This window comes from Ambystoma mexicanum, chromosome 3p, assembly GCF_040938575.1.
Source record: "Ambystoma mexicanum isolate Mex_15411 chromosome 3p, UKY_AmexF1_1, whole genome shotgun sequence".
Classification (NCBI taxonomy): Eukaryota; Metazoa; Chordata; class Amphibia; order Caudata; family Ambystomatidae; genus Ambystoma; species Ambystoma mexicanum.
Window position 1 is genome coordinate 396,275,050 of NC_090925.1, and position 26,183 is coordinate 396,301,232.

The 26,183-nt window shown below is 45.6% G+C and overlaps 2 protein-coding genes across 5 annotated transcripts in view; one reads left to right on the plus strand and one right to left on the minus strand.

The window, feature by feature from the left end:
* The window catches only part of RAB22A (RAB22A, member RAS oncogene family), a 711,558-nt gene extending 709,054 nt beyond the window's left edge, over positions 1-2,504 (minus strand). Inside the window, exon 1 of the mRNA XM_069651074.1 lies at positions 2,260-2,504. Coding sequence (XP_069507175.1) covers positions 2,260-2,295 — 36 coding nt within the window. The 5' untranslated portion in view covers positions 2,296-2,504. The remainder of the gene's footprint in view (positions 1-2,259) is intronic.
* Positions 2,505-3,521: 1,017 nt separating this feature from the next.
* LOC138580491 (serine/threonine-protein phosphatase 4 regulatory subunit 1-like) overlaps positions 3,522-26,183 on the plus strand; it is a 918,772-nt gene continuing 896,110 nt past the window's right edge. Inside the window, exons 1-2 of one of the 4 annotated variants that reach the window (XM_069651072.1) lie at positions 3,522-3,585; positions 6,564-6,608. In XM_069651072.1, the coding sequence (XP_069507173.1) occupies positions 3,579-3,585; positions 6,564-6,608 (52 nt within the window). In that variant the 5' untranslated portion in view covers positions 3,522-3,578. Of the gene's footprint in view, positions 3,586-3,745; positions 3,789-6,563; positions 6,609-26,183 lie in introns of those variants that run through there. The other 3 variants (XM_069651073.1, XM_069651070.1, XM_069651071.1) reach the window with 3 other exon arrangements.

Sequence of the window (26,183 nt, forward strand, 5' to 3'; positions counted from 1 at the left end):
CTAAACTTTACTGAGCAGCATTTTACTTTGGACAGCCGAAGAAGCAGTTTGATTTAACAATCTGTGTTCATAGTAATATATTTTGTTTATGAGCGGGTGAACACTCGAATACCTAGAGATAGTGATTTAATTGGTAAGTAGGAGTTGTAATGATGCCCACGATAAAGATATAAGAAGAGTTTAAAAGAGAATGGAAATTGGGAGATGAGCAAAATGATGAGAGAAAGAATGGAGGAGATAAGGAGGGGGGAACCAGCTATAAGACAAGTGATGTGTTTGTCAGGTGTATCCTATGGGCGAAGCTTATAGCAAATGTGTAGTTTAAATTCTAGAGAGTGGCAGTTCTGTGCTACAGTTTTATAGATGAGCCGATATAATTAATGTACGAGGAGAGTCCTCCCTTCTCAACTGCGTCCTTGACTCGCCCCAGGAAGACACGAGACTGAGAAAGACCCACGAGAATCCTCCCACGTGAAATATATTTTCTTACGTGATGCCTCTGCTGTCTCATTAAGATATTTAGTTAATGCCATTTTTTTTCTTCAAACAAAACCATCCACTAAAATTAACTGGTGTGAAGAAACAGTCTTGCTGTTGCTCATTAATTTAATGGCCTGGGTTCTCGACTAACCACATAGGCAATCTTAGCATTGACAATGATGCCATAGATAAGGCATCATTGTTGATTTGGATAAGAGAACCCCAAGAGTCTTCTCACCTACATCAGCAGCAGAGCCAGTCCCCATCACCTGTGGAGTCCCTCAAGGGTCATGTTTTTCCCCCCCACTTTGTACAATATTTTTACAAAGCCTCTCTTTGATATATTGGACAAACTAGGGGTCTCATATGCCAACTACACTGATGATGCCCAGATTATTATCCCAATCCAGGGAGACTATGACAATGACACCAGCCTCAAACAAAATCTACCAAATCATCCAAACCTGGATGGCCACACATGGCCTATGTCTTAGCGACGACAAGACCAAGCTCTTAATCATCGGGTCTACCAGTAAACTTAACAAATTATCCCATTTGTACAATTCCATCACTATTGATGGCATCAAAATCAAGGTAGCCAAGGAAGTTAAAACCTTAGAATTCTACTTAGATTCAGCTCTCACCCTCGACAAGCAAGTAAATTCTACAGCCTCAGCAACTAGTTACACCTGCAAACGTATTCACGCCTGCAAACCATACCTGTCCACAGACAGCTGTACCACCATAGCGCGAGCCCTCATCCTCTACAAATTAGACTACTGCAATGCACTGTACCTAGGCACCAGTAAACACAACACCAACAAACGCCAAACCCTGCAGAACAACGCCCTTAGAACAGCTCTAGGAATTCCCAATGGGCAACACATCTGACCAAAGAAGAGCCGTCAACTGGCTGCCTATCAATGACCGCATCAAACTTAAAACTCTGAACATTACACACAACTGTCTGAACAATAAAGCACCTGCATACCTCACAGAGAAATTCACAAAGTACACTTCTGAACGACCCATCAGAAAGGCCTACTCAAATAGTATCAAAATCCCCAACTTTAAACTGAAAAGAACTGGAGGGTCCAGCTTCCCAGTACTAGCAGCTCATCTCTGGAACTCCATCCCAGACTCACTCTGAGCTACTCCTTCCTTCCATGTGTTCAAAGCTAACGTCAAACTCTGGCTTCACACCACAGACTTTTAAAAGCATCAACTGTACCAAATATTCTGTATATTTTATGTAAAATATTTGAAACTGTTACATATCCTACTTGTAAGTCATGTGACATTGTAACATAAGAAATGCTTGATATGTGATTGTAATTTAAGAAATGTAAAATATGTATGTACCTGTAACCTAAGATTTTATTTCTTGCAAGCGCCCAGTTGCTTAACGCTAGGTGCGCTCCATAAATAAATAAACAATACAATAGACATATGCGAGACTGTGCTACAGATGTATCCAATCATCTCAGCACTGCTGTCCCATCTGGCGAGGACGTGTCCCTCAGCACTGGTTAGCCCTTCGCCAAGCCTCTATTTGCACATTGAGAGTAGTTAATATTGGCAAGCTACATGTACTGGCACTTATGTGCCGTCTGCGCTTGAACTACCCAGTCAGCCTAGCACTGTAATAACTGTCCTCAATTGGGCAGTACCAACTACTACTACTACCATCGCTGGACGCTGTGTATTTCTCTGTGCTACCTTGCCACCCAAGTCCCTGTGCACTCTCACAACTGCCCATCCTCTCCCGTTGTCACTCACCCCCAGCAGGCAGACCTTCAGCTCCCGCAGGGCCATGGTGGGGCACCGCCCCTTACTCTTGTCCGGCTAACTCTTAGCGCAGCTTCAGCGCCCGCCTCCCGATGTCCATCGCCATCTTGGGGGAGTTAGTTGGGAGTAGTATCACGTGACATCTGCTTGCTCCGCCTGTTGCCATTTTCAGGGTAGTTGAGACCGTCAGTCATCACGTGATTTCAAAGGCTCAGCCGGCATAAGAGAGAAGAAATGCAGAGCCCGCAACCTAGGATCAATTCCAAGAACTCGAAAAAGTCCACTCACTGAACAAAAGGCACCTGCTGTCACTCTAGTAGTGACCGGCGGCCATCTTGTAACGGGTTAGTGGATTTTTCACTGGCGAAACTCTGCAAAACAGGCCAGGGATTTGTGGAAGAGTTAGTATTGAAACAAGAACAAACATCTTGTTTTCTTCTTGGTATGTTGTGGCTCCACCCTGCGTACCTGCAGCCTGGCCCTGGCTACTTACTACAACAAACTCTAATTTTGTCCAATAACGTAGACATATTGTCTCCCTCTGCGCGAGAACCCTGGCATTAGATTTTCATTGTCTATGGTTAGCTCTGTTAAAAATACACTAAAGCGGTTTGAACTGAAAATATCCCATATCAAAGATATCTCCTAAATATACTTAATCGTTGAAGTACGACTAGAGTGATCACCTTGCTCACGCTGCATCCTGTTAAGTTCCGGGCAAGTACAATGCAAAAGGTGTCAGCTCAAACATTATGCTATATAAAACGAGGAATCTAGCTAGTTGTCAATTATTAACTCCACGTCCCTATCTCCAGTATTTATCAATGAGGTAAACTATGGTTGTTTAATAGCATAACAATCTCGTACTCGCAATTTAAAATTATTAAAATATAATCATGTGTGTTCTATTCGGCCTCAGCGCCTCTAAAATACAAAGAAACAGTCTTCTCAACTGACCACTGCTTCGGTTTGTGCTTGGCTTTTAACAAACGTCAATTACTAGTACGTCACATTGCTCATGTCATGTGCCTATTCGTCAACAGCAGGAAAGAACACCCAGTTCCAAAATGGTGACAACGCAACGTCCGCCTTCTTAGAACTGTGCGAATCCCGTTCTTCATAGGGGTCTTCCGCTCACCGGTTGCCCCGCAGACGGTGTGCCAGACGGCCATCTTACAATGAGACTATCTTGGTTCAGATCGATGGGCCGGTCCTTGTAGTCTTTCCGCCCTCTCTATGGTTGTTGTCCTTCCTTCTCCCCTTTCAGGAAGTGAGAGGGCAAGGAGGCCCCGCCCCATGTCACTTTCAAGATGGCTGGTGAGTTGGGTTCTGCCCCTCTCCCTGTGTAGGACAGCATAGGCGGGGATTTGAAGGAGTGGTTGGAAGGGGGAGCAACTTTAGAACTGGATCTCTTATTATTATGATTTGAGTTTAGCCCCCATCCCGGGCCTGACTGCTGTCAACCCTCTTTCGCTCCAGGATCCATCTGTCTATGTGCCTCCCTTGGATCTCTTTGCATGGTCATAAACGTCTACTTATTCGTACCTTCCGATTTCACCACTGCCCCACTTTTTACTTCCACCACAAGACCTAATTTCCCTCGCCCGCCTACTATTGGTTTTGAGCTTACTCCACCACGCCCCCCCCCCATTTCACATTTGCTTCTCGGACTCAGCGTATATGTTTTCCTATGTTTAAATTATCCAGTTTTTATTTTACGTATTGTACACGGTTGATTGTCAACGTACTGCACAATGCAGGTACAGATGGATGGATGGGGGTGAGGGGATACGAGCCACTCGCATGAGTACATCCATGTGATAATTGAATAACGTTATTTCACTTGACGCTCTTTGCAGTATGTCATACTGTATACAATCATGCTCTAAAGAAGGTGGGACACCCAATGTAAATTTCCCGAACGATATAAGTGTACTGCTTAAGCAAGCAGTAACTATATGCACATTGGATATCAGTCCAATGCCATTGCTAAACATGTTTCTGCATGCATTGCACTTTTGGCCGGTGATGTTAGGCTGCCTCAAAGCGCAGCATTCCTTTTGCCACAGGCTCTTGGCGCGGACAGCTATGTTGCTTTGATTTTATTGCGCACCTCTGCCATTTGCATCGCCTCCGGGTGTTCTGAAGTATGTAAAAGAGGGAGGTGGGCTACTTTAATGGAGAAAGAGGGACCATGCAAGAGTGTTTTTCTTACTGTGTGCAGTTCGTAACTGCCAGGGTACAGTTTGTGGGTCTCTTTCAAGGGGTCTGTGTGGGGGCATAGAGGCGTTGATGTTACGGTGTGACCCGTGTGTGCTCAGTGCTAGGGTGCATTGGCCAGGGCGCTGGTATTTAGGTTACTTTTAGAGGTGTTTCGTTTTTGTTTGTAGAGTGGTGTTTTGTATTGCCATCTGAGAGTGGCATAGTTGGTCTATGTATCGTGCTTTTGAACGTGAAGATGAGTATTGGCGTTGTGGCAAGCAATTCATACCATGGAGAAACAATTCTACGATCCTAAGGACCAAAATACAATGGTCCTGGTAACCAGCCCCTGTTGCAGTGTTGGAAGCGGGGGTGGGGGGATTAGACAATAAATATTACTCACGGATTCACCTAATTTCACATTGTATTTTTTGTAAATGTATGTTCTTATTTATAATGTAAGTCTTTGACGTATGCAAGGAAAGCATACTAATTCTGTCTACTTTATACAGCCAGTGTAGTGTAATTCGGGATATATACAGGTAGGATTTATCCCGCACACACGCTTCCATTTGCAAGGTCTCCGGGTACTCTGGCAGATGTCAGAGAAGGGGATAGGTTAGCAATTCTAATCTCGCAAGTAAAGCCCATGTTTAAACCAAAGTACACATGTCAAACTAAAAGGCAATATGGGAATAGCAGGAGGATGTATTTTGCACAAGACTCCTCCTAATAAAGTCAGCCATTCCAACTTTAATGCAAGGTGCACAGTTAAAAAACAAATTTTATTTAAAGTAGTGTCTTTTTTTTAAATGTGGCATACATTGTTTCTATGTTTGCGTTGTTGCTTATTCTTTTTATTATTATCTTGTTTAATTTATCTTAACATTGGTTACTTGATGTTAAGCAGTTATACATGTAATTTATAATGCTTGTATTTTTCATTTATATTGTTATACACAAATGATTATTCTAAATCTATAGCTATAATGCATCTATTTTATTATGGGCCTATAGATCTAAACATTTGGAAATCGGTTTCGGGACGTCTGCGGTGAATGGAGTGAAATGGCTTTATGATATTGAGCGTATGAATATCGGACAACAGATATATGATGATAGACCTATATGCAATTTTTGAACATCGTTGAACTTTCCTAGAAATTAAAGGTTGTATGCTGGTTGGTTTGGACCATCCAGTTAGATTGTTTGGCACAAGTTGGAATTTTGCAAAACTTAATTGGAGCATCTATGCTCCGCAACAAAGGATAATTTGGTAAACCGCTTTCCTCTCAAATGGCGTTGTTTTTGAAGCAAATCACAACTGTGAAGTTGGATATGGGGACCCGCTCAGTTGAAATTTAGTAAAGCCCTGAAGAAGACCTGTGGTTTCAGGTCAAAACGCGCTTTGGCTATCCATTAAATAGAAATTGGCAGCATTTACACATCAAGTCGTCAATGATTTATGTTGAACACCAGTGCATTTGATTGTTATTCTGGATACGGGCATAGCGCTTTGGCCACACAACTTAGAAAGTTTAGTTTAGGAATAAGCTATGTATTAATATGACAGAATGCCAGTGGCAATGTTGTGCATGTGACAAGGCTGTTGTAACTTTGGGACTTGATATCCTTAACAGCAGATCTTTGTGAGGTGAAGGAATCTCAATCTTTATTGTTGTATACCCCACATTGTCAAATATCACTCATGGGATCTTTACAATATGAATTATATTGCATCCCCCTCGACATGCATTATCCCAACTTCAGCTATGATTGTGCATTTTGTATATTCTGCTCTTTCCACCTTTTTACATTACAACACTAGCAAACGCCTTTTACGTTGGTGTTTTGTCTTTGTTAATTTTCTTTTTTTATTCTAGCAATTATGATTATTACCTCCACAGAATGTGACTCCCTGTATTTACACTTTGTAGTATGTTTCAGTACATTAAGTTTTAAAGCCCTCAACAAAAACGGACATCTCTATCTTTGAATGGGCTGTGTCCTGCATGGTGTATTGTTTGAGCTGCATGTATATTTGTCCCCTTGAATGATAAACTTGCTTAATTCCTTCTTTTTGTTTCATCCAGGGATCCCTCTGTATTTTGTGGACTTACAAGATGACCTAGATGACTGTAAGTATGTTTTGCTCTATAACATAGTATTGATTCCCACCAGGGCTATTGTTTGACGATGAGCAGATTACTTTGTATCACCTATACACCCATTATTACACGCTTATGTGCAAGTGTTTCAGTTGATGGAAAGACTACTGCAACTCCCAGAATGTATTAGTTAAGAATCGCGAGATGAGGAAAGTGGTGTTTATGCAATGGTCATCTAATGATTGTACAATGTCATGAACTGCAAGTCCTCTCCTCTCTGCTTTAATTTCTGGGTTTTGTTCTGTTAATGCTCTCAAAGATAACTTTGCATACACATTTTGCGTTAAAATCCAATTTTGTACATTCTTGCACCTGCTTCATCTTCCAAATGTGGTTTCTGTTGCAGAACACAGTACAGCAAGCTACTCCCCCCTAAATATGTCACCCCTATTGCAGTCGTCATAATCATTTCATAGTGTTTTAGTATAAGGGCAACATTTTTTGTTAAAAAGGTGTTCATTTTATTCAAATTGTTGATGGTGTCAATTTTTATAAAATAGGTACATAGTCAAAAAACTCTTCATTGAAAAAGTAAGGATTTTTTATGGTGAAACCATATTGGCAAGCTGCAGTATAATGCATACTGCATTTGGTTACTTGATGTTAAGCAGTTATACAAGTAATTTATAATGCTTGTATTTTTTATCTAAATTGTTAAACACAAATGATTATTCTAAATGTATAGCTATAATGCATCTATTTTACTATGGGCATTTAGATCTAAACATTTGGGCAAATGGAGAGTGCGTCCACCAGTAATAATCTCCTCCATTGTTAAGTGCCAAAGGGCTGTGTGGGAGTGCTAGGCAAGAACTTATTTTTCAAGTAATTGAAAACCAAAAGTAATCAGGATGATACTTTTCTAAGCCAACTATTTCCTGTCTCGCAAACACCAGTATAGGTTGACTTAAAAAACAAAAAAACTTTACAAAAAGTTATGTAAATCCTCTCCTAAAATTTAAGTTGTTACATAATGTATAATTACAGTATTGATACTGTAAAACACTGCATCAATTCCATGCTTTACAGTAAAGTTTGTGTCAACTATTTTTATTTGGTTGGGCAAGATGTGTCCTATTGACGAGTGAACATGCTTTTGGTGGCAAACCTAGTTCTGTAACTTGCTGGTTGCATTCATCTGTGCAACTGGTGCTCAACGCATGCTCCGATCCCATACTGCTTGACATTTTATCGCATCAACCTGTTGCTTTATGCAATCTACACTGAAAGTGAGATGGCAGCAACTACAATATTCCACTTAGTTTGCCCAGTTGATCAACTGTGCTTAGTCGTAATTTCTTTCCTTATTACATGATGAATACACAAATCCAGCTCTCCAGATAAGGTGCGTACTGGGCTATTTTACGCAATTAAATCATGTGCATACGCCACATTTATTTTTTTCTTGCGTTTCATTTACGCAGCAACACAAAGCAGTAGCTTGTAAAGTTCCCTCTTTTGTCCAGTAGGTGGCCCTCTGCCACTGCAGCTTTGCAAGAAACAGTTAGAATGCCGGTACACCCCTTTTTGGCACCACCGGCCGCGCAATACGTCCTGCTCCGGCAGGCAGTGTCAGATCAGCCACCCTTGGTAGAGGCAGCAGGGGCATCTTGGAGCCAGCAGCACCCACCGCACCCACATCACGCAGACTCACGACTCGGGAGCTGGGGAGAGAAATTTTGTGCATTACGTATGGTTCAGAGGCAGTGGGGTGCCCTATTAAAGAGTGTCCCTCCTCCCCCTTGTCACCCTGCCCGTGTGACAGCACAGCCCCGGGGGATGTCACATGAATCCCATGCCACAAGCTGCCGCTCCTGTCCTATAACGAGCTGCCTGGCAGCTGCAGTCTTCTGGTGCCGTCACCTCCCCACACCCTGAAATAAACTGGAATATGCATTGCTTTTGCGGCCAACTCAAAACAGGTTGGAATATATTAATCCGACCAGATAGCTCAGAGGGCTCACGTGCCTGTTGCAGAAATCTTTGCAGTTCTGTGGGTTCGAAAGTTTAGCTCTGGCTGGTTTTCCTTACCCTTTCATCCATCTGAGGTTGAGACAATAAGAAACATTGTGTAGGTGTTACAAATCTGTAATGTCTTCATCTGCCATACCTCTATGGAGTTTCCTGTTGTGCCTTGACAAAATGCAATGCTTACAGCTTCATTAACACATTTGGTATAAGTCCCCGATGACAGCATGTAACTTGCCCAAGATCACACCTGGCGTGGAGACTCCGCATTGAACCGAGATTCCAATTTAGTTGGCTTGTTACAAAATTGGCTGGAGGAACTTTTCATATCTTGTGGGAGGCCGGGAGGGTGGGGGCATGTCGGCAAAACCACTTTGTTGTGAACTTTTTATTGCCAATTACATCCCTTGCCAGGCATGCTCCCTGGTCTACGCCTACATTAGCAGTCCCAGAAATAAACGAAAGGCACTGACACAGACTTTGCTTATATGTGTCCCGTGTACTGTTTAACAAGCGCCTCCCAAGGTCACATCACCTTTGGGAATGTGGAAGGAACGCAGAAGTGCAGTGCGAGCTGCTGGCGGGAGCAGACAGTAGGCGCAAGACACTGCACTGCACCCGGGCTGGAAACTGCTCAGGCGGCCACAAAATTTAGACAGCTCGGCGATGGCATCCGAGAATGCTAAATTACTTGGACTGACAAATTGCAAAGACACTGCAGGTTAACAGAACGTAATTACTAAGTTGTCAACTTTGTGTGTATATATGGAACAGGGAGCACAGACAATGCAAGCAGGGAGTAGACTTTGAACAGCGTCCATTTTCGCCCTTTTCAAGCACGAACTAAATAGTGCCCAAGGAGCATTGGGGAGAGCTCTCCTCCCATGCATGACCTGTACACTGCCCAGGGAGGATGGGGTGGCGGGGGGAGAGAGAGCGAGCTCTCTTTCCATGCTAGGAGCTGGGCAATGCTAATGGGAGATGTGTATGTGTGTGTGCACAGCAACTCGCCACAGCAACTCATTGCTCACAATGCGGCCATACCCGTGCCAAAACATCCTGGTGCCACAACATCCCAGCGGTGAACTGGCCGTGCCGAAATGGGCACGCCGAAACGGGCTCTGCGGCCAATCAGCCGCGCCAAATCGGCTGGCGCCGAAATGGCTGTGCCAAATCGTCCTGCTCCGTAGAATGCTGTTTGCAGACAGCAACACTACAACTAAGCCAAGTGATCTGGGGGGAGTCGGGGCTACAGAGAAGGCGGCATAATTTGACTACAGCAGTGGTATAGGTCACAAGTCAGCCTTCAAAAGGTAGGAAGCTGTAGCAAATACTACTGTTAACGTCTACCTCTCCCCCAGTTGCACCTAGCTTTACACAGAGTGCTAATGGCAGCACTGTTTTGTTAATTTCCCCAAAGGAAAATGAGCACCATTTTTCCCTTTACTATATTGTCCACTGGGGATCTATCCCTGGGTTGTAAACTGAAGGGGACAGCCGAGTGAAAGCACAACTTCCTGGGGTGCCCGGTAGCAAACAAAGCTGTCCATGTGTTTTCACCGCAGACATAGCGGTGTCCAGGGCTGGGCAAAGGACACACTTTTTCCAGTTCAACCGCAGGACCAGTCACTATAGCTTTCATGAAAAGGTCCCATCGTGCTGCAGTGACCATCAAGAAAATAAGAGAAAACAATGCCTTTCTTGCAGCTTCCAAGAGGGTATGAAACCTGTTCTATTGTTTCCAAGTGTTCCCCCAGGGCCTGCCTCTCAGTGTGAGAAGACTTGGACTTTAAGGTTTTTCCTAGTGCAGGACCGTAGTGGTCCTGCAAGCCCTCAAAATATGAGGTGAAGAAGCTGTTGCCGAGACGCTGCTACAAGACAAGAATTAGTGTGTGAATAATCGATTGGCACAAGGTGACCATGATTTCCATGAACAGGCCCCAATTTTAATGTGCGCTAGAAAATTCTGAACTGAACAATTACCCTTAATACTAAATCAACCTATAGTAAAAGTCATACTTTCTTTGTGAAAACATTCCTGACTCAGGTCTGTGACAAGAGTACATAGCTGCTTAAAAGCATGTGTGGGGGGGCGTGGCTTGATGGCTACGTGAGAGGACGTTCCTTGGAGGAGCTCCCGATGATCCGATCCTGATCCTTGGAAAAAAGTGATGGTTTTTGGTGGACTTTCAAGCCCACGGTGCATCTAAAGGCATATGAAAGTGGGGGGCATACGGTGCGTGCCCTCCCCAACGGCGAGACTGCATATTCACGGAATTAGACCCCGAAGAAGTTGGTCGCGCAAAGGAAGGGGAGCACCCAAGATGGCCGCCTGTGGACAAAGGGCCATAAAAGGTCCTAAGCTGAGGAAGACGAGGTTGGTCGGAACGTGGGCGAGCCCAACCAGACAGACGGGTCGCATGCGCCTCTGGCTGAAAGCAAGAACATAAGGGCGAGCCCCTACTGCAGAGGCCATGGGTTGTGGCGGACTAGCAGAGTGAACCCGCGAGGATACAGCTGGGCGCGTGGGCCCAATCGACGCAACAGGATGTCTTCCAAGGCGGTGCGACCGCGGATCAAGCAGCCTACGATGGAGACCTATGTTAGGTCGCCCTCGGGCACGGAAGGGGGCAAGAGCAAAGAAACCCCTGCGGCGGCGACGGACCCACCGGGTACCATCTAGGAGGTGCTGGCAGCAATTGCTGACCTGAAGGTGGCCTGGGAGATGAAGCTGGGCCTGGCCATGAAAGAGTTGCAAGAGGGCCTAAACCTCAAGATAGGAGCGGTCCGAGAAGAGGTGAACCTGCTGCGCCAGGATGTGCGAACGATCGCAGAGCGCACTGGGGAATTGGAGCAGGAGTTGGCCCCGACCGTGGAGGCGTGCAATACACACGTCAAGGAACTTCATGCCCTCGTGCAGCAAGTGGGCAATCTGGAGGACAGAGCAGGCGGAGATGTGCGCCAGGCGCAACAACATTCGCATAGTGGGGGTACCGGAGGGAATGGAAGGATAGAACCCCACAGATTTTGTTGAAACCATGCTCTTGCAGGAGATCACAGGCGGAGAGCTGACCCAGGGGTTCGCGGTCGAAAGGGCGCACATGGCCCTGACCAGGAGACCGGCCCCAGTAGCCCCCCCCCGCGGCCTTTGATTGCAAAGATCTTGAACTATCGTGACCGCGAGAAGATTCTCGAATTTTTCCGGAAAGGGGGCACGATAGAAAGGGGGTCAGCGAATATAACAGCGTATCCGGATTACACGCTGCTTGTACAATGGAGTCGAATGAACTTTGGAACGGTGAAGAGGAGGCTCAGAGAGGCAAGCTACCGCTGCATGTTGCTTTACCCCGCTAGGTTAAAGGTGATCCATAAGAACAGATCCCTCTTCTTTGAGACGCCGAGCGACGCAATGGAATGGCTGGATATGCAAGGTCGACCACAGGAATCGGATGCCCAGACAGAAGCGGATGGAGAAAAGTAGCACGCTGCAGAGGCACCCGTGAGGCCATAGCTATGACATTGGAACTAGAATATAGTTTGATATTGTGCTTGTGTGGGGGAAGTCACGGCATCTGCCGGCGGGTCCCGTTGAATTCACTTCTCCTAAATAGATGACTGGGAGCTCCTGGGGAGCAACCTCTGCACCCGATAGTAGTATACTTAGTTAGGTCACTGTTAGATTGGTGACACCCCGCGGGGTCCTTGTTCTTAGTCACGAGACGGGTCCAGACGTGAGTAGGCTTGAGATCCAGGGATGGAGCTGGGCTATTGGTGGGGAGGGGAGTTGTGTGCAGTGGTGTGAGGTTGGAGAAGGGGGAAGGGGGGCACGGTTTGTTAATAGAAGAGATGGAGCCAGGAAACGACCCTACATGGGGAACATTATGGGGAGGGATGGGACGGAGATAGACCGACTAGATGGCATCGGGTAATCTCAGAATTGTGACCTGGAATGTACGGGGCCTCAACAGCTACCTTAAACGCAACAAAGTGATGATGTATTTAAAGAGGATGCGCATAGACCTAGCCCTGCTGCAAGAGACCCACCTCACTAGGGAAAGGCTGGCGGTGGTTGGGAGGAAATGGAAGGGCACCGTTGTGGGGGCGGCGTACTCGGCGTATGCCAGAGGGGTCGTCACTTGGGTGGCGCCCCACGTGCCGTTTCGAGTGCTTGATTCTACGGTGGACCCGGAGGGTAGAATGGTGGTGGTAACGGGTCTCTTGGAAAACAGAGAAATACACATCGTAAATTTGTACGCCCCAATAACGATACAGCGGCTTACTTTAGGACCCTCTACGGTAAACTTGGCCCCCTGGCGGGGGGTACGGTAGTGTGGGGGGGGACTTTAACTGTACAGTAGACCACAGTATGGATAGGTCCAAGGATAAGGCAGGAAAAATGACACCGGCGGCTAAAGCGCTGAGTACCCTACTGAAAGACCTAGGCCTAGAAGATGCGTGGAGGAGGCTGCATCCCACGGATAGACCATACTCACACTACACAGCGCCACATGATTTGTACACAAGGTTAGACTACATGTTCGTAACAGCCGGGATAGTGAGAGAAATGGAAGGAGCAGAATACAAGGCCCGAGTGCTGTCGGACCACTCGCCCTTGGTGGTAGACTGGAGACACCAGCCCCCACCGCCGCAGATCCCTACATGGAGACTTAGGACCGAGGCCCTGCACGATGAGGGGTTTCGGGAGGGCCTGAGGGACGCCATTGAAGAATATTTTGATAAAAACACGGGAAGCGTAAGCTCTGTGGGCACACTGTGGGAAGCGTTTAAGGTGGTGGTGCGTGGGGTAGCTATTTCCCAAGTTAAAGGACTACGGCGGGGTTGAAAGGGAGCTCTGGGAGGCGGAAAGAGAGCTAGAGGAGCTCACGCGTTGCGAGAGCACCGCTCATGATAACAGAACTAAAGTAGAGGAGCTACAGTTGTCCTGTAGTGCACTCTGGGATAGACTGTGCAGACTCAGCTACAGGAAATATACGGAGCGGATACACGCAGGGGGGACGATAAGTCGGGCAGATTGCTGGCTTGGCTGTACAAGAGTGAGACCCCCCGCTCGGTGATTAGCGAGATCCAGGGCGTAGGAGGTAGCATATGCAACACCCAAAAAGAGGTAAATGAGGAATTCCTTAAGTTTTACAGACACTTGTATGAGGACACGGGGGAGGATATGGGTCAAGACATACTAGACACATTGGGGGACATTGAGCTGCCCACGTTAGATGATCTAGAGCGCTCTGAGTTGGACGCACCCGTCACCTCAGATGAGCTGGAGGTAGTGATTCGGAACTTGCCCACTTGCAAGGCACCGGGTTCGGATGGGCTGCCCAGCGAGTTCTACAAAACATACCAGCAAGAGTTGCTCCAGCCACTGCTTGCCACTTTCAACGAGGCCTATGAGAAGGGAGAACTCCCGTTGTCTCTCCGTGAGGCCGTAATCATCCCACTCTTGAAACCAGGCAAGCCGGCCGTGGAGTGCGGGTCTTACAGACCGTTGTCCATGCTCAATCAGGACAGCAAAATACTCACGGCGGTGCTGGCTAATAGACTGAAAAGGGTGATTAAGAAACTGATACACCCATATCAGACGGGATATGTTCCGGGCAGGAACATCACCGACAACCACCGGAGGCTACACCATGTCATGGACCAAACTGAGGAGGACACGGGCGAGCTGGCCATAGTGTCGTTAGACGCGGTCAAGGCCTTCGACTCGGTACGATGGCCCTGGCTGAAAGCGGTCCTGAAGGGGTATGGAGTGGGACCCAGATACCTCAGATGGGTACAGTTGTTTTACAGCACCCCGATGGCGAGGGTCAAGACAGGGTCCACGGTCTCAGATTCTTGGCAACTGGGCAGGGGGACCAGACAGGGATGTCCCTGGTCACCGATGCTATATATACTGGCACTGGAGCCGCTGGCAATATGCCTGTGTCAACAATATGGGGAGGTGGGCATAAACACGGCCAGCGGAGAGCATTTGATATCATTATATGCGGATGATATGCCCCTTTATTTACGCTATCCAGAAGAAAACCTACAGTACGTCCTAGACGTGATAGAATGGTACGCCGTCCTCTCCGGTATATCGGTGAACCCTGGAAAGTCCAGCCTGTTCCCTTTGGGTAGATATAGGAATGTCCCGGTGCAGAGGCTGCCTGTTCTGCCGATACCATGGCAGCCCGTAACATTTAGGTATCTGGGAATAAACATTTACCACAAGATCGAGACAGAACACAAGCACAACACGGAAAAGGGGATAGAGGGGATTAGGAACAGTATGGTATTTTGGTCCAGACTGCCCCTGACCATGATGGGGAGGGCGGCCTTGCTCAAGATGGTGGTCCTGCCTAGACTCTTGCACTTTTTTACAAACGTCCCGTTTCTGATACCCAGAAGCCTATTCGCGAAACTTCACAGCGTGTGTAGGGGTTTTGTGTGGGGCAGCTCTAGGAATAGGGTGGCTCTGTGGAAGCTCCAGAACCCGTGCGACGGGGGGGGGGGGTAGGCCTGCCTAACTTCGAACTCTATTACCTGGCGGGGCAGCTGCAGTACGTGGCCAGGTGGCTCTTGACTGAAGATTCGGCGGAAGCCAGGCTCCTGCGCGAAGATACGGCCCCATACTTTCTGATGGAAGTGGTGTGGTTGGGCAGAGATGGCAAGGGGCGGTTACTGAGGTTGGGCTGGGAGATCTGGCACAGGACATGGAAGATTGGGGGGGACTCGGAACCATACTCCCAGCAGGCCCCTTTGGCGGCTCTCTGTGGGAGCGACTCCCAACTACTTGAATCGGTCCGCAGATACTGGGAACAGGTAGACCTAGCCACCCTCGGGGACATATGGCAGGAAGGGGAGGCGGTGGACTTTCAGCGGCTGCAGGAAGAGACGGGAGTACATGGTGGCCAATATATAACCTACACTAGGCTGGTGAAAAAGACTAGAGAAAGATGGCCGGAGACGGTGCTCGCGGAGGATCCAGATGCCTCCCTGGAAACCATGTACAATGTATCGGAGGGCGGGCACGAAATATCGAGGATATATGATCTCCTGCGGGCAAGGGCAGGGAAGGAGTTGCTCCAATTGAGACAAGATTGGGAGGAGGAGGTGGGAGGACCCATGACGGATGGGCAGTGGGAACGGGCCCAGAGGTACCATAAAAAGGTGTCCCGTAACGCGAGATTCCAACAGCTTCAGTTGTATGTTACCCACAGGGCTTATTTAACCCCCGGGAAGATTGCAAAGTTTGGGGGATCAGCTACACAGCAATGCCCCAGGTGTGGGGAGGTGAACGCGGGACTGCTACACGTTTTGGGCTTGCCCGGTGGTGCATAGGTTTTGGAATGAGGTCAAGACGAAACTGGCTGGCGGGGGGTAGTGCTGGATGTGGAATTGGCCTGGTCATGCTTGCTTGGACTATTCCCTAGACCCCGGCATTTGAAACACATAAGCAAGATGAAGGACCTGGTCTATGTTTTGGCCAAACGCAGGATCGCCATGGGCTGGAAGGCGGGCCATAGACCCAGGGTGGAGTTGTGGTGGACAGACCTCTTGAGATGGGCAGAAGCTGAATCTGTAGTCTGGTTTGAAGCGGTCACCAGCGGGGGCGAAGAAGAATTAGGGCCCTTGTTGGCCTGGCGGCAATTGGTGGTCTCGTTGGCAAACCCTCACCAGGGTGACAACGAAACAGAGGACCCGGTTGATGGCAGTCTAGGTAGTATGCCACCTAGTGATGTTCCCGTAAATGATATGTGAGAACTGGCTCTAGTTTAAAGGGGGGGGGGGGTTGGGGAGTTTGAAAATGTGTTGCAATATGATGCTTTCTATGTTTTGAAACGGTTGTAGTGTGTTTGTTTGACCTTAAAAAATAAAATAAAAAAAGCATGTGTATGAGAAAGAGCGACTGTAATCAATGCCTCATTGTCCTAATCCATCCTGATGCAAGTGAAGGATTAGCTCAAGAAACTCTTGCCTAAAGGTGGCTCCAACTAGAGAGATGCTATTAAAAATTTCACCAACACACAGCAATAAAGTCGACTGTCTTTCACTCGCTTCTAGTGTAAATCCTAAATTTACCCTGCAGATTGCAGTCACAACTGTAAAAATATATTCTCATTGAAGCTGTACTGGAATAGTCTCATTACAATGAGTAATGTAGTTGGATGCCCATCATGCCCCTACACAAGTAAGTTTGCCATTCATCCACCGTCTCTGAAGTTGGGGCCCCTCCCAACATTTGAAAGGATAGCCCCCGCCTACATTTTAGCCTAGGTGCACCACTGGATGTGCGCACTTGCATTTTGTTAGGCAGAGAGGCGAGGGAAGCCTTTTCCTGAAACTGGCAGTGTTAAAGTTTTACTGTATTTGTTCAGAAAAATGTACTTGGAACAAACGCAGTAAAACTTTAAAGCTGTTACTTTCAAGAAAGACTTCCATCAACTCTCTGCATAGTGCGCTTTTAAATATACTATTCGATAGTATGTGTTGGATACGTTTTACTCTCTTGCAGAGGAGAAAACTAATTTTTACTCTCTTGATATTGCATTTACTCTCTAATTTGAAAAAGCATGCGTAAAATACTCCCACCTCAAAATCTTATCTGGAGCAAATCAAACTAAATGTTTGCACAAAGTAGTGATCAATAGTTCCAGTCCTTAAATCTACAAATCGACTGCCCTGCTATACACTCTAGCTAACCTCTACAGCTCACTTTTCTCTGCATTATATATGAGCATGTATAGGACAGAGCTGGACAAGCTTAATTTAGAGCCTCTTTTATCATATATATTTATGCCCATTCATGGAGCTAACCTTTTACATTTTACATACTCATCTAGGGCTTGCAAAGTCTTTTTGCTCACTCGCATAGTCTATCAGATTTTTATGAAGGGCGAGCATCATTTGCAGGCGATGTGTGAACTTTTATTTAACATTAACTTTGTTTGCAGTAAATGTCAAAAGTTTCATTGTTCATGGGTGGCCACAATGTGCCAAACATAGTGGATTTGTAGTGACATGTACTATTTTACAGAAAGCACATTTAAAGTTGTAATTCGTTGCCATGGCTTGAGTGTATTTCTCTTTGAGTAGATAAACTAAGTTACCAGGCTTGCCCTTTCAGTCAGACCGTAAACAATGCTGCTGTATTGTTGCTCGTTTTATGTCTTGGCTTCAAATAACATCTGGTAACATCAAAAATATGAGTGCAACATTGCAAATCAAATGGGTTTGCTTGCTAATCAGGAATTTCAATTGGCAAATGGTGCTAATCAATTTTTTAAAATAAATGTATTCCATGCACATATGTTGCTGTCACTAGAGCCCCTCATTAAAATAGCACAACTAGTAATGCTTCTTCTTTGGGTTGCTACTGTTCCGCTGGGAGACGCTGCGTTGGAACGCTGGAACACCGAGGACAACAAATAGACTTTGTCAAATCGATGCAGTACGGATCATTGTATTCGGGCGGACAGCTGCTTAAATTGCATAACGTTTTATACAATGATTGGTATTACAAGGAACCTCTTTTAAATGGATTAATTTTATTTATTCTCCACTTTTAGGAACGAGTATCATTGGTGCCCCTCCCCCTTTCCCAGAAGGCTTACTTAACAAGCAGCCACATACACGCGCTTTTGAAAGTAGCTTGTAAGTAGCTGTGGGACCTCGGGTACGAGGTACTGCTCTACTGTTCCACACTTATTGCTGCAACTGTTTTAAATCCCCCTTTCCTCTTGTCAAGGAAAGGACGACTCAAATTGTTAGAACGTCCCCTTTAGCAATGATATTTTGTGTTAAAAGCTGTGTAGAGGTTGGCGGCTAAGAGGGCATTTGTATTGTTGGATAAGATTACTGCTGTCTTTGTAAACGTACTGGGGGATACTTGTAGGAGTCGCTTGCTGTTGCAAGCCATATGGTTTAGAAGCAAATATATTGCAACACAATACGATATGGAACTTTATTGAAATTTACTAAGAATTGGTACTTTCTGTTGGTGTAAGCTGTGAACAGATCTGTGATATAACGCAGGTGCCTTTGTAATCTGGTGAAGTCTGCTAAATACCGCTTCTTACTCACTGGCGGACAAGGAGGGAGTAGTTTTGAAGTATACAGACATCTTGCATGACAGCTGAAATATTACAGTATGGTATGACACAGTAAAATACCACTGAGAATTGTTTTTTATTCTACTCCCAATTAGGTATTTAATTGAGGCGTGTGTGATCTGGTGTGTAAAATAATAGCATTATCCAGTAAACACTGCCTTTGTTGTACCTCTGAATTGGGTGGTTGTGGGAGTGAGATACAATACAGCGTGAGGATAGGATACAAACTCTGATCACATCTGAAAAGGAATCGCCCACTAGCCCTTCAATAGCTGCTAAACACTCCCAAAAGGGGAAAACTGATCTTAGAAACAGGTCAAGGATGGAACAACCTAAAATACCCAGCTTCTTAACTAAAAAGGATATTGTAAAATATCTGTTGAATGATGAAATAATCTCATTACCTGAAAACAGCTCCATGATAGACAATAACTCTTTACTAAACTTATGTCATCCCATGGGGTTCCCGGTGGGTTTGGGTCCCCTTCAAGTGGAAAAAAAGCTTTGAGAATATGGAGAAAATGGACAATGTGATAGGGACTAACATATCAGGGACACCGGACCTAGGAAAACTGGTTCAAGATAATACTTTCAATGATGATGATGGGGATTATTCATGGAATGACCTGGAAAGTGTAGCGGATATCTCATTGAAAATGGATTCCCTAACGGTGGATATACTACTGGGTACATGTACTAGGCTAATGAATGAGCAGGAAATTGTTAAGAACCTAGTAGTAATAGTAACTGAGGATATGAAAACGAGTGAAAAGATCTCAATAAGAAGTGATCCACTATAGAACACACTACAGCAAACGATTGAATGAGGAATGAGGCCATAGGCGATTTGAGTGAGCTATGTATGATTGTGAATGATGAATGTGGGGCCACAAATGATATGGACATAGAAACACTAGAGACGAATGAAAAGGAATTAGGGGTGGAGGGTACAAAGAATAGAGACATCAACACAGATGGAGAAAATACTTATTCACAGGGACAAAAAAGGCAGATCCATTGCAAACAAAATAATAAGAGGGGCTAAAAATACGGGAAAGGTGGGCAAAACAAGAAAGAACACAGCAAAAAAGAATAGTGTAGCCTTGGCTGAAACGTCCATAAAGGATTTTTAGTTGTGCGGAGGTAGGAAATATATTTGAGTTATATCTAAGGAAATAGGGGAAGTTCACACATTGTATAACTTGTGCAGCTGGGAACGGGTTAATTTACTTTGCTTTTGGGGGTTCAAAAGTACTTACCTGCTTAAGAATAGGATATATACTATTTTATTATAATTTTAACATAAATGACAATAAGAACATATGGTACTTTCAATAAAAAATCAGAAAAAACCCATACCGAAATCTTAAAAGAAAGATAAGATTCTGTGGCAAAATATACAAGAAGCACCATATTAACTGAAAATTAACAGGGTAAAACACGGGTAGGTAGAAATAAGGGATGAGAGAGAAGCAGGTGAAAATAGGACAGAGAGAACAAAGGAGAAGGGGCGGAAACAAGGAATAAGTAGGGTGGGGGAAAGCTGGCGGAGGTAGGGGGGCGTTGCTCAGGGACCTAAGGGATAACAAACATAATTTGTTAAAGGCATTCCAAATCGCAAGATACGTGTCCCTTCTTTTTATTAGTTGATAACTGGTTTTCTCTGCTTGATACAATGGACAGATCTTGTAGCCAGCTATCAACCGTAGGACGAGTGTCACTTTTCCTATGCTTCAAGACCTGTTTTTTAGCTAGCAAAAGGGCTCTGTAAGCCCAGTAAGATTGATCAGACAAAAGTTGGAGACCCAGTGGGAATAACACTAATACACACAAACGGGGGGAGCAAGGAAGTGACCAACCCAATACCAGCTCCATTCGTTTCAAGATCTCCTCCCACCTTTTGCACAAGAACAAAACACGTACAGGTAGTTGCCAACCTCCTTCTTAAAATTCCAACATATATCCACCTGCATCAGTTTACATTGGTTCATCCTTGTGGATGTCCAATAGATACCGTGATTAACTCTGTTGGGTGAACTGCAGGTTCAAGTCAAACTTGTACCTAGAGGCTCCCGTGCAGATTCGACTTCAATGTCTATCTGAAATTTCATACCTCATTTCCAGTGACCACATGGCCCTACCATGCTCTGAAGGAATGGTCCCATGCGTTTGTGTCAACAATTTATAAATTAATGAGGCCCAAAGCGAGGAGACCCTGAACACGTGGAGTAACAGAGGGATATCCTGCATCGAGGCATTCAAGGGCTCTAAAGCATTTCCAACTGCTTCGCAAAGAATTTGGTATCGACCAGCCTTAGAGGCTCTCGGCTTGTATTAGAATTCAAGAAAAACAAACGAGAGTATTGATGCTCCGTCATATATTTGTGCCAGATGCCAGCAAAATACCATGTAGACTATGAAAGACATTGATTTATTAAAGCAGAGTTCTGCGTTCCATCAAACTTAGGAGGGTAGGGTTCAATAAATAGCTAACACCTAAATCAAAGCAACACTTTTTTTCCAATCCCTTGAGATATGTCCGATGAATGGGGTGGATTTTGCTAGTGGCATTCTTTTTTCCATGCTGAGCAGACGATCTAGTGGTGTTGGACAAACCAAACTCCTCTCTATGCATACCCAATTGGGGTCTCCCACCTCATCCCCTTTCATCCAAAAATGTAACGTTCGCAATGAGAATGCTATGTGGTAAGAAACGATGTTGGGGAAATCAAGCGCACTGGCCTCACAAGCACATCCATGGGAATCCTAGCTTTTTCTTTCTCCCCCACAAGAAATGACGTAGAACTGTTTTTATATCACAAACCAAATCACCCGTTAGGGGAAGAGGCAACATAATGAAGCCACAGAGAAGCTTCGGTAGTAGGGTCATCTAAATAGCGTTTCTTTCCCCACAGTGTAAGTTTCAATTTTTTCCATTTTAAGTATGGTGTTTTTAACTCTTCAATCAATCTTACACCGAATATTAATTGCTAATAAGCTATTTATAGGCCTAGATACTTGTACACCCATCGGAATTCCTTATCCGCCCAGCTTCCTTGCCCAACCTCAAAAATACCTCTTTGACATGAACTTGATATGGGATAGATTAGCGTTTTAGACACATTCATTTTAAATTCTGAAACTGTGCCAAAACCTTTCAAGACTGATATTCTTTAAATGAGGATGCATGGTCTGACATCTAAACAAGAAGGTTGTCGTCTTAGAGAAGAACTTTGGAAAGGTCATCGCCCACTTGGATTCCCTTGATATCTACATTTTCTCTAATTGCAATTGCCAAGGGTTCAATAAAAAGGGCAAACAGAAAGGGATACAAGGGGCATCCCTGCCTAGTTCCCTGACAAATTTGAAAGCTGTTCGACAGGCATCCATTCACTGAGACTCTGGCTGAAGCGTCTTTATAAAGGGAAGTAAATAATTTTATAAAACCCGGGCCACAGAGAGGCACAGCTCCATCTTACTGATGCCCAAGAAGGCTGAAACACGTGTATGGGGTTGCTGGCGGTACTCTTGTTCAGAAGGGAATTGCCATAGCATTTTGGTGCTGGCCTGCTCATGTGGGTGGGACAAAGACTGATATGCAAATGGGTATTTGCCATCTGTGAAATGTACAGTGAGCTAAAATGTGGCTGCAGACTCTAGAGTGGGTGTCATCCCATAGAACAGGCTCTTTTTGCTGTGTTCGTTTTCATAGAGGGGCGCCCATGACACATTTTTTCACAATTTATTTTAGTTAACACTTGTCGAAGATTAGCCCAATTGATCCTATCAAAAGCTTTTTCAGAGTCCATGCTAATGGCTGCATAGGGTTACAAGGAGTCGCATCTTAAGGAAATAACATCACAAAGTTCCCTCAAGTTGTCATATGTATTTCTCCCCACAATGAATCCCGTCTGATTTTGATGAATAATCTCGGGAGTATGGGTTGATCCTAACTGCAAAAATCTTAGTCAAAAGATTAATGTCAACAATCAAAAGGGAAATTGACCTATAATTGCTGCAACAAGACCGACTCTTATCTGGGGATCACTGATTTCTTTCATGGAGTCAGCCACTTGTTCATTGTCCATGATCTCCCTGAAGTGGTCTACTAGGAACGGTGCTAATGTGGCGCACAATGTAACATAGAATTTGTCTGGAAACCGTCAGGACCCATAGACACTTAACGGTGGTCAAGAGATTCATGGCATCCACAACTTCCTGTAATGTAATACCTTTATTTACAGAAATCACATTGGCACTAGTTCATTTTGGAATGTAGAATCGGTCTAAAAAATCAAAAATTTAGTTTTCTCTCACACACGCCCTTCATCATGATATAAGGACTCGTAACATCTAAACACCTCACATATCTCATATTTTTTCCTTAAAGGTATTCAATTACCCTCTGATATAGATTTTATCTTCCACAATCTCTACCTCTGTCTGTTAGTGAGTTGGGCCCCAGCTTTTTCCCCCCTCTCTCCCAAAATGCTTGACCGGTATAATCTACATCTCTTTCTGCTTTCTTCTGGATTTTATCATCCAGCACACATTTGGCTCGCAACATGGCAGGTAAAGATGTGTCAGATGGAGACATGTTAGGAGTTTCAATGCTGCGCTTATAAGCACGCTCTGACTCCCTATACTCCGCTTCATCCTTTTTTTTGTGGTTTTGTACGAGGCATAACTAATAATTCTACCGCGTAAATGCGCTTTCAACGCATCCCAAACAGTTCTCAAATTACTCACTGACCCCACATTATCGTGAATAAAGAGCGAGATTTATCTGCTTAACAAAGTCTTGTTGGACAGTAATCTGGTATCTAGTCTCCGTTGTTTACCCTTCCTAGCATCACCCATGGACTTGCTCAGCTCTAAAAAAGACGAGCATGATCAGAAATCACTACCTTTCCCATTCTTACAGACTCCACTGCCCCATAAAGGTCTCTATTCACTAAAAAGTAATCTATTCGAGATGAAGTGTTATGTGGAACAGAGTAAAAGCTATATTGCCTTTTAGCTGGGTTCAGGTGTCACGCTGATCACCTTCCGCCCCCTGCTCCTCACCTGAAGATCCTTGGCTTTCTCGGACACTGGATGGCTTCTTCCGTAGTACCTTGGGATGTTCCTTAGATGGTTTCTCCTTTGACCTCCTGTCATGCAAGTAAGGCCTGGCTCCCTCGGAGGCCACCTCGACAGGGAATGGGACCTGTCTTGAGGGGGGCCCCGAGGAGCCAAGCCCCAAAAAGACAGGGAAAAAGCTGATGGATGGCACAAAAAACCCCGCAGACTGTTCCAGGAAGGATACTCAAGTCGAGTATAGTTGCAAGAGGCAGACCGGTAAAGTTCTGGGGTGACTTTCACTTCTCAGGATCACATAGGAAGCAAGCCGGCAAAGCCCCAGGAATAATATACCAGCAAAGAGTACGAGATATTGGGAGAAGTAGAAGAGTACTGTAAGCTGTCACAGAAGGATCCGTAACAATTTCAGAAGAGAGCGATGGAAGCAGAAAGGATAGAAAGAGAGGGAGAGACTAGAAGCCAGGTATAGTCCCAAACCCAAAGGATAGACAGAACCCCGAAGCTAATAGAGGAGAACGCGAGGAGGCGCGAGAGTGGCAGAGGAGACCGCGAGTCGGAACGGCGAGGCGCCGAAGGTAAGGAATCAGAGTGGAATGATGAACGGCAGACGCCGCAGAAAGAAGGAAGCAAGGTAAAATCGTAGGCAGGGCAAGTAAAGTGAAGCGCAGGTAGAAAACGGTAGAAGGCTGGGAGGAGGCTACTCGGAGGAGTAGCCGAGCGAGCGTATCGTTGAAAATCACAGATACAACGCGCAGGTAAGTGGGCGGGGCTGGTTTAAGTAGCGGTGGCCTCCATGTTGGTTGAGGGCTAGGCCGTTACTGTCAGGTTCTTCGTGGCAGTGCTTTCCAATAGCTTCCAGGGACGGATCGTGACAGTATGGCCTCTCCCTCCCCGGAACCCCCCTGGTTTTCCTGGATACCTCAGATGAAACCTTCTTACGAGTCTGGGTGCGTGAAGATGGTACCTGGGTTCCCACGTCCTTTCATCTTCGGAATATCCCTTCCAATGGACCAGATATTGGAGTCTCCCTCGGTGGTAACGTGAATCCACTAAGTAATCAACCTCGTATTCTTGGGATTCCTTTATCTTCGGAGTCTTAATCTTCATAGTCTTGCGGTGAAAAGGATCCTCCTTGTATTCCTTGAGTAATGAGGTGTGGAAGACTGGATGTACCCTTTGAAGACCCCTAGGTAAGCGTAGTTCATAAGCTACGGGGTTGATCTGTCTGATGATGTGATAAGGACCCAGGTATCGAGGTGCAAATTTGCCTGTGTATCCATCTAGGAAGATGTTTGGTAGATAACCAGACTCTCTGTCCTGGCTTCCATTCTGGGTTGGACCGTCGACTTCTATCCGCCCATCTTTTTTGTGTGAGCTGACTGCCTTCCAGTGCTTCTCTAGCCATTCTATGAACTTCCTTGAGTTCGGACAACCTGTCGTCTATGGCGGGAGATTGGGTAGGTTGCATTCCGGTCCAGGGCAGATGTTGTGGATGATACCCGTAAGTGCAGTAGAATGGACTCATGCGAATGGACGTGTGGTAATTGTTATTATAGGCAAATTCGGCCTGAGAGAGAAAGGCTGACCATCTTTCTTTTTTGTGACTACAGAAACACCTTAAATATTGTTCCAACCCAGCATTGAGTCTCTCGGTTTGTCCGTTAGTTTGGGGGTGAAAACCAGAGGAAAGTGCTCGGCTGATACCCAATTGGTGACATAGTAACGTCCAGAATTTGGAGGTGAATTGGGTTCCGCGGTCCGAAATGATGGTCCGAGGCAATCCATGGAGACGAATGACATCTGAGAAAGATCGAAGCCGTCTCTGGAGCTGACGGAAGACCTGAAAGAGCAGAAAAATGAGCCATCTTGCTGCAGGTGTCTACAGTGACCATAATAGCTGTCATATTCTCGGATTCCGGCAGGTCAACAATAAAATCCATGTAAATCAGTTACCGGGGTCTAGTGGGTAGGATAGGCTGTTGCAACGGGCCCAAAAGTTTGCCTGTTTGGTATTTGTTGGCGGTGCATACAGGACAGGTGGTTACATATCTTTTGACATCCTTGGGTAGTCCTGCCCACCAGAATCTGCGGCTTATGAGTTCCTGTGTTTTCTTGATACCTGGGTGTCCCGGTAGGGGGGTATCGTGGCACCATGATAGTATCTGTTCTTGAAGCTCTCTGGAAGGGAGAAACCGCTCTGTACCATGGTAGTATAGACTGTCATTGGCCTGAGTGACGGAGGCGGGTATGGCCGGTAGAAGACTGTATTGGGTTACCAGATCTTGTAGAAGTGGCATGACCCTAGCCATAATCTTCAGATTTGGGAACAAGAGGTCATGCTCTTGCGGTAGGTTGTTTTCCTCTCCTTGGCATCTGGAGA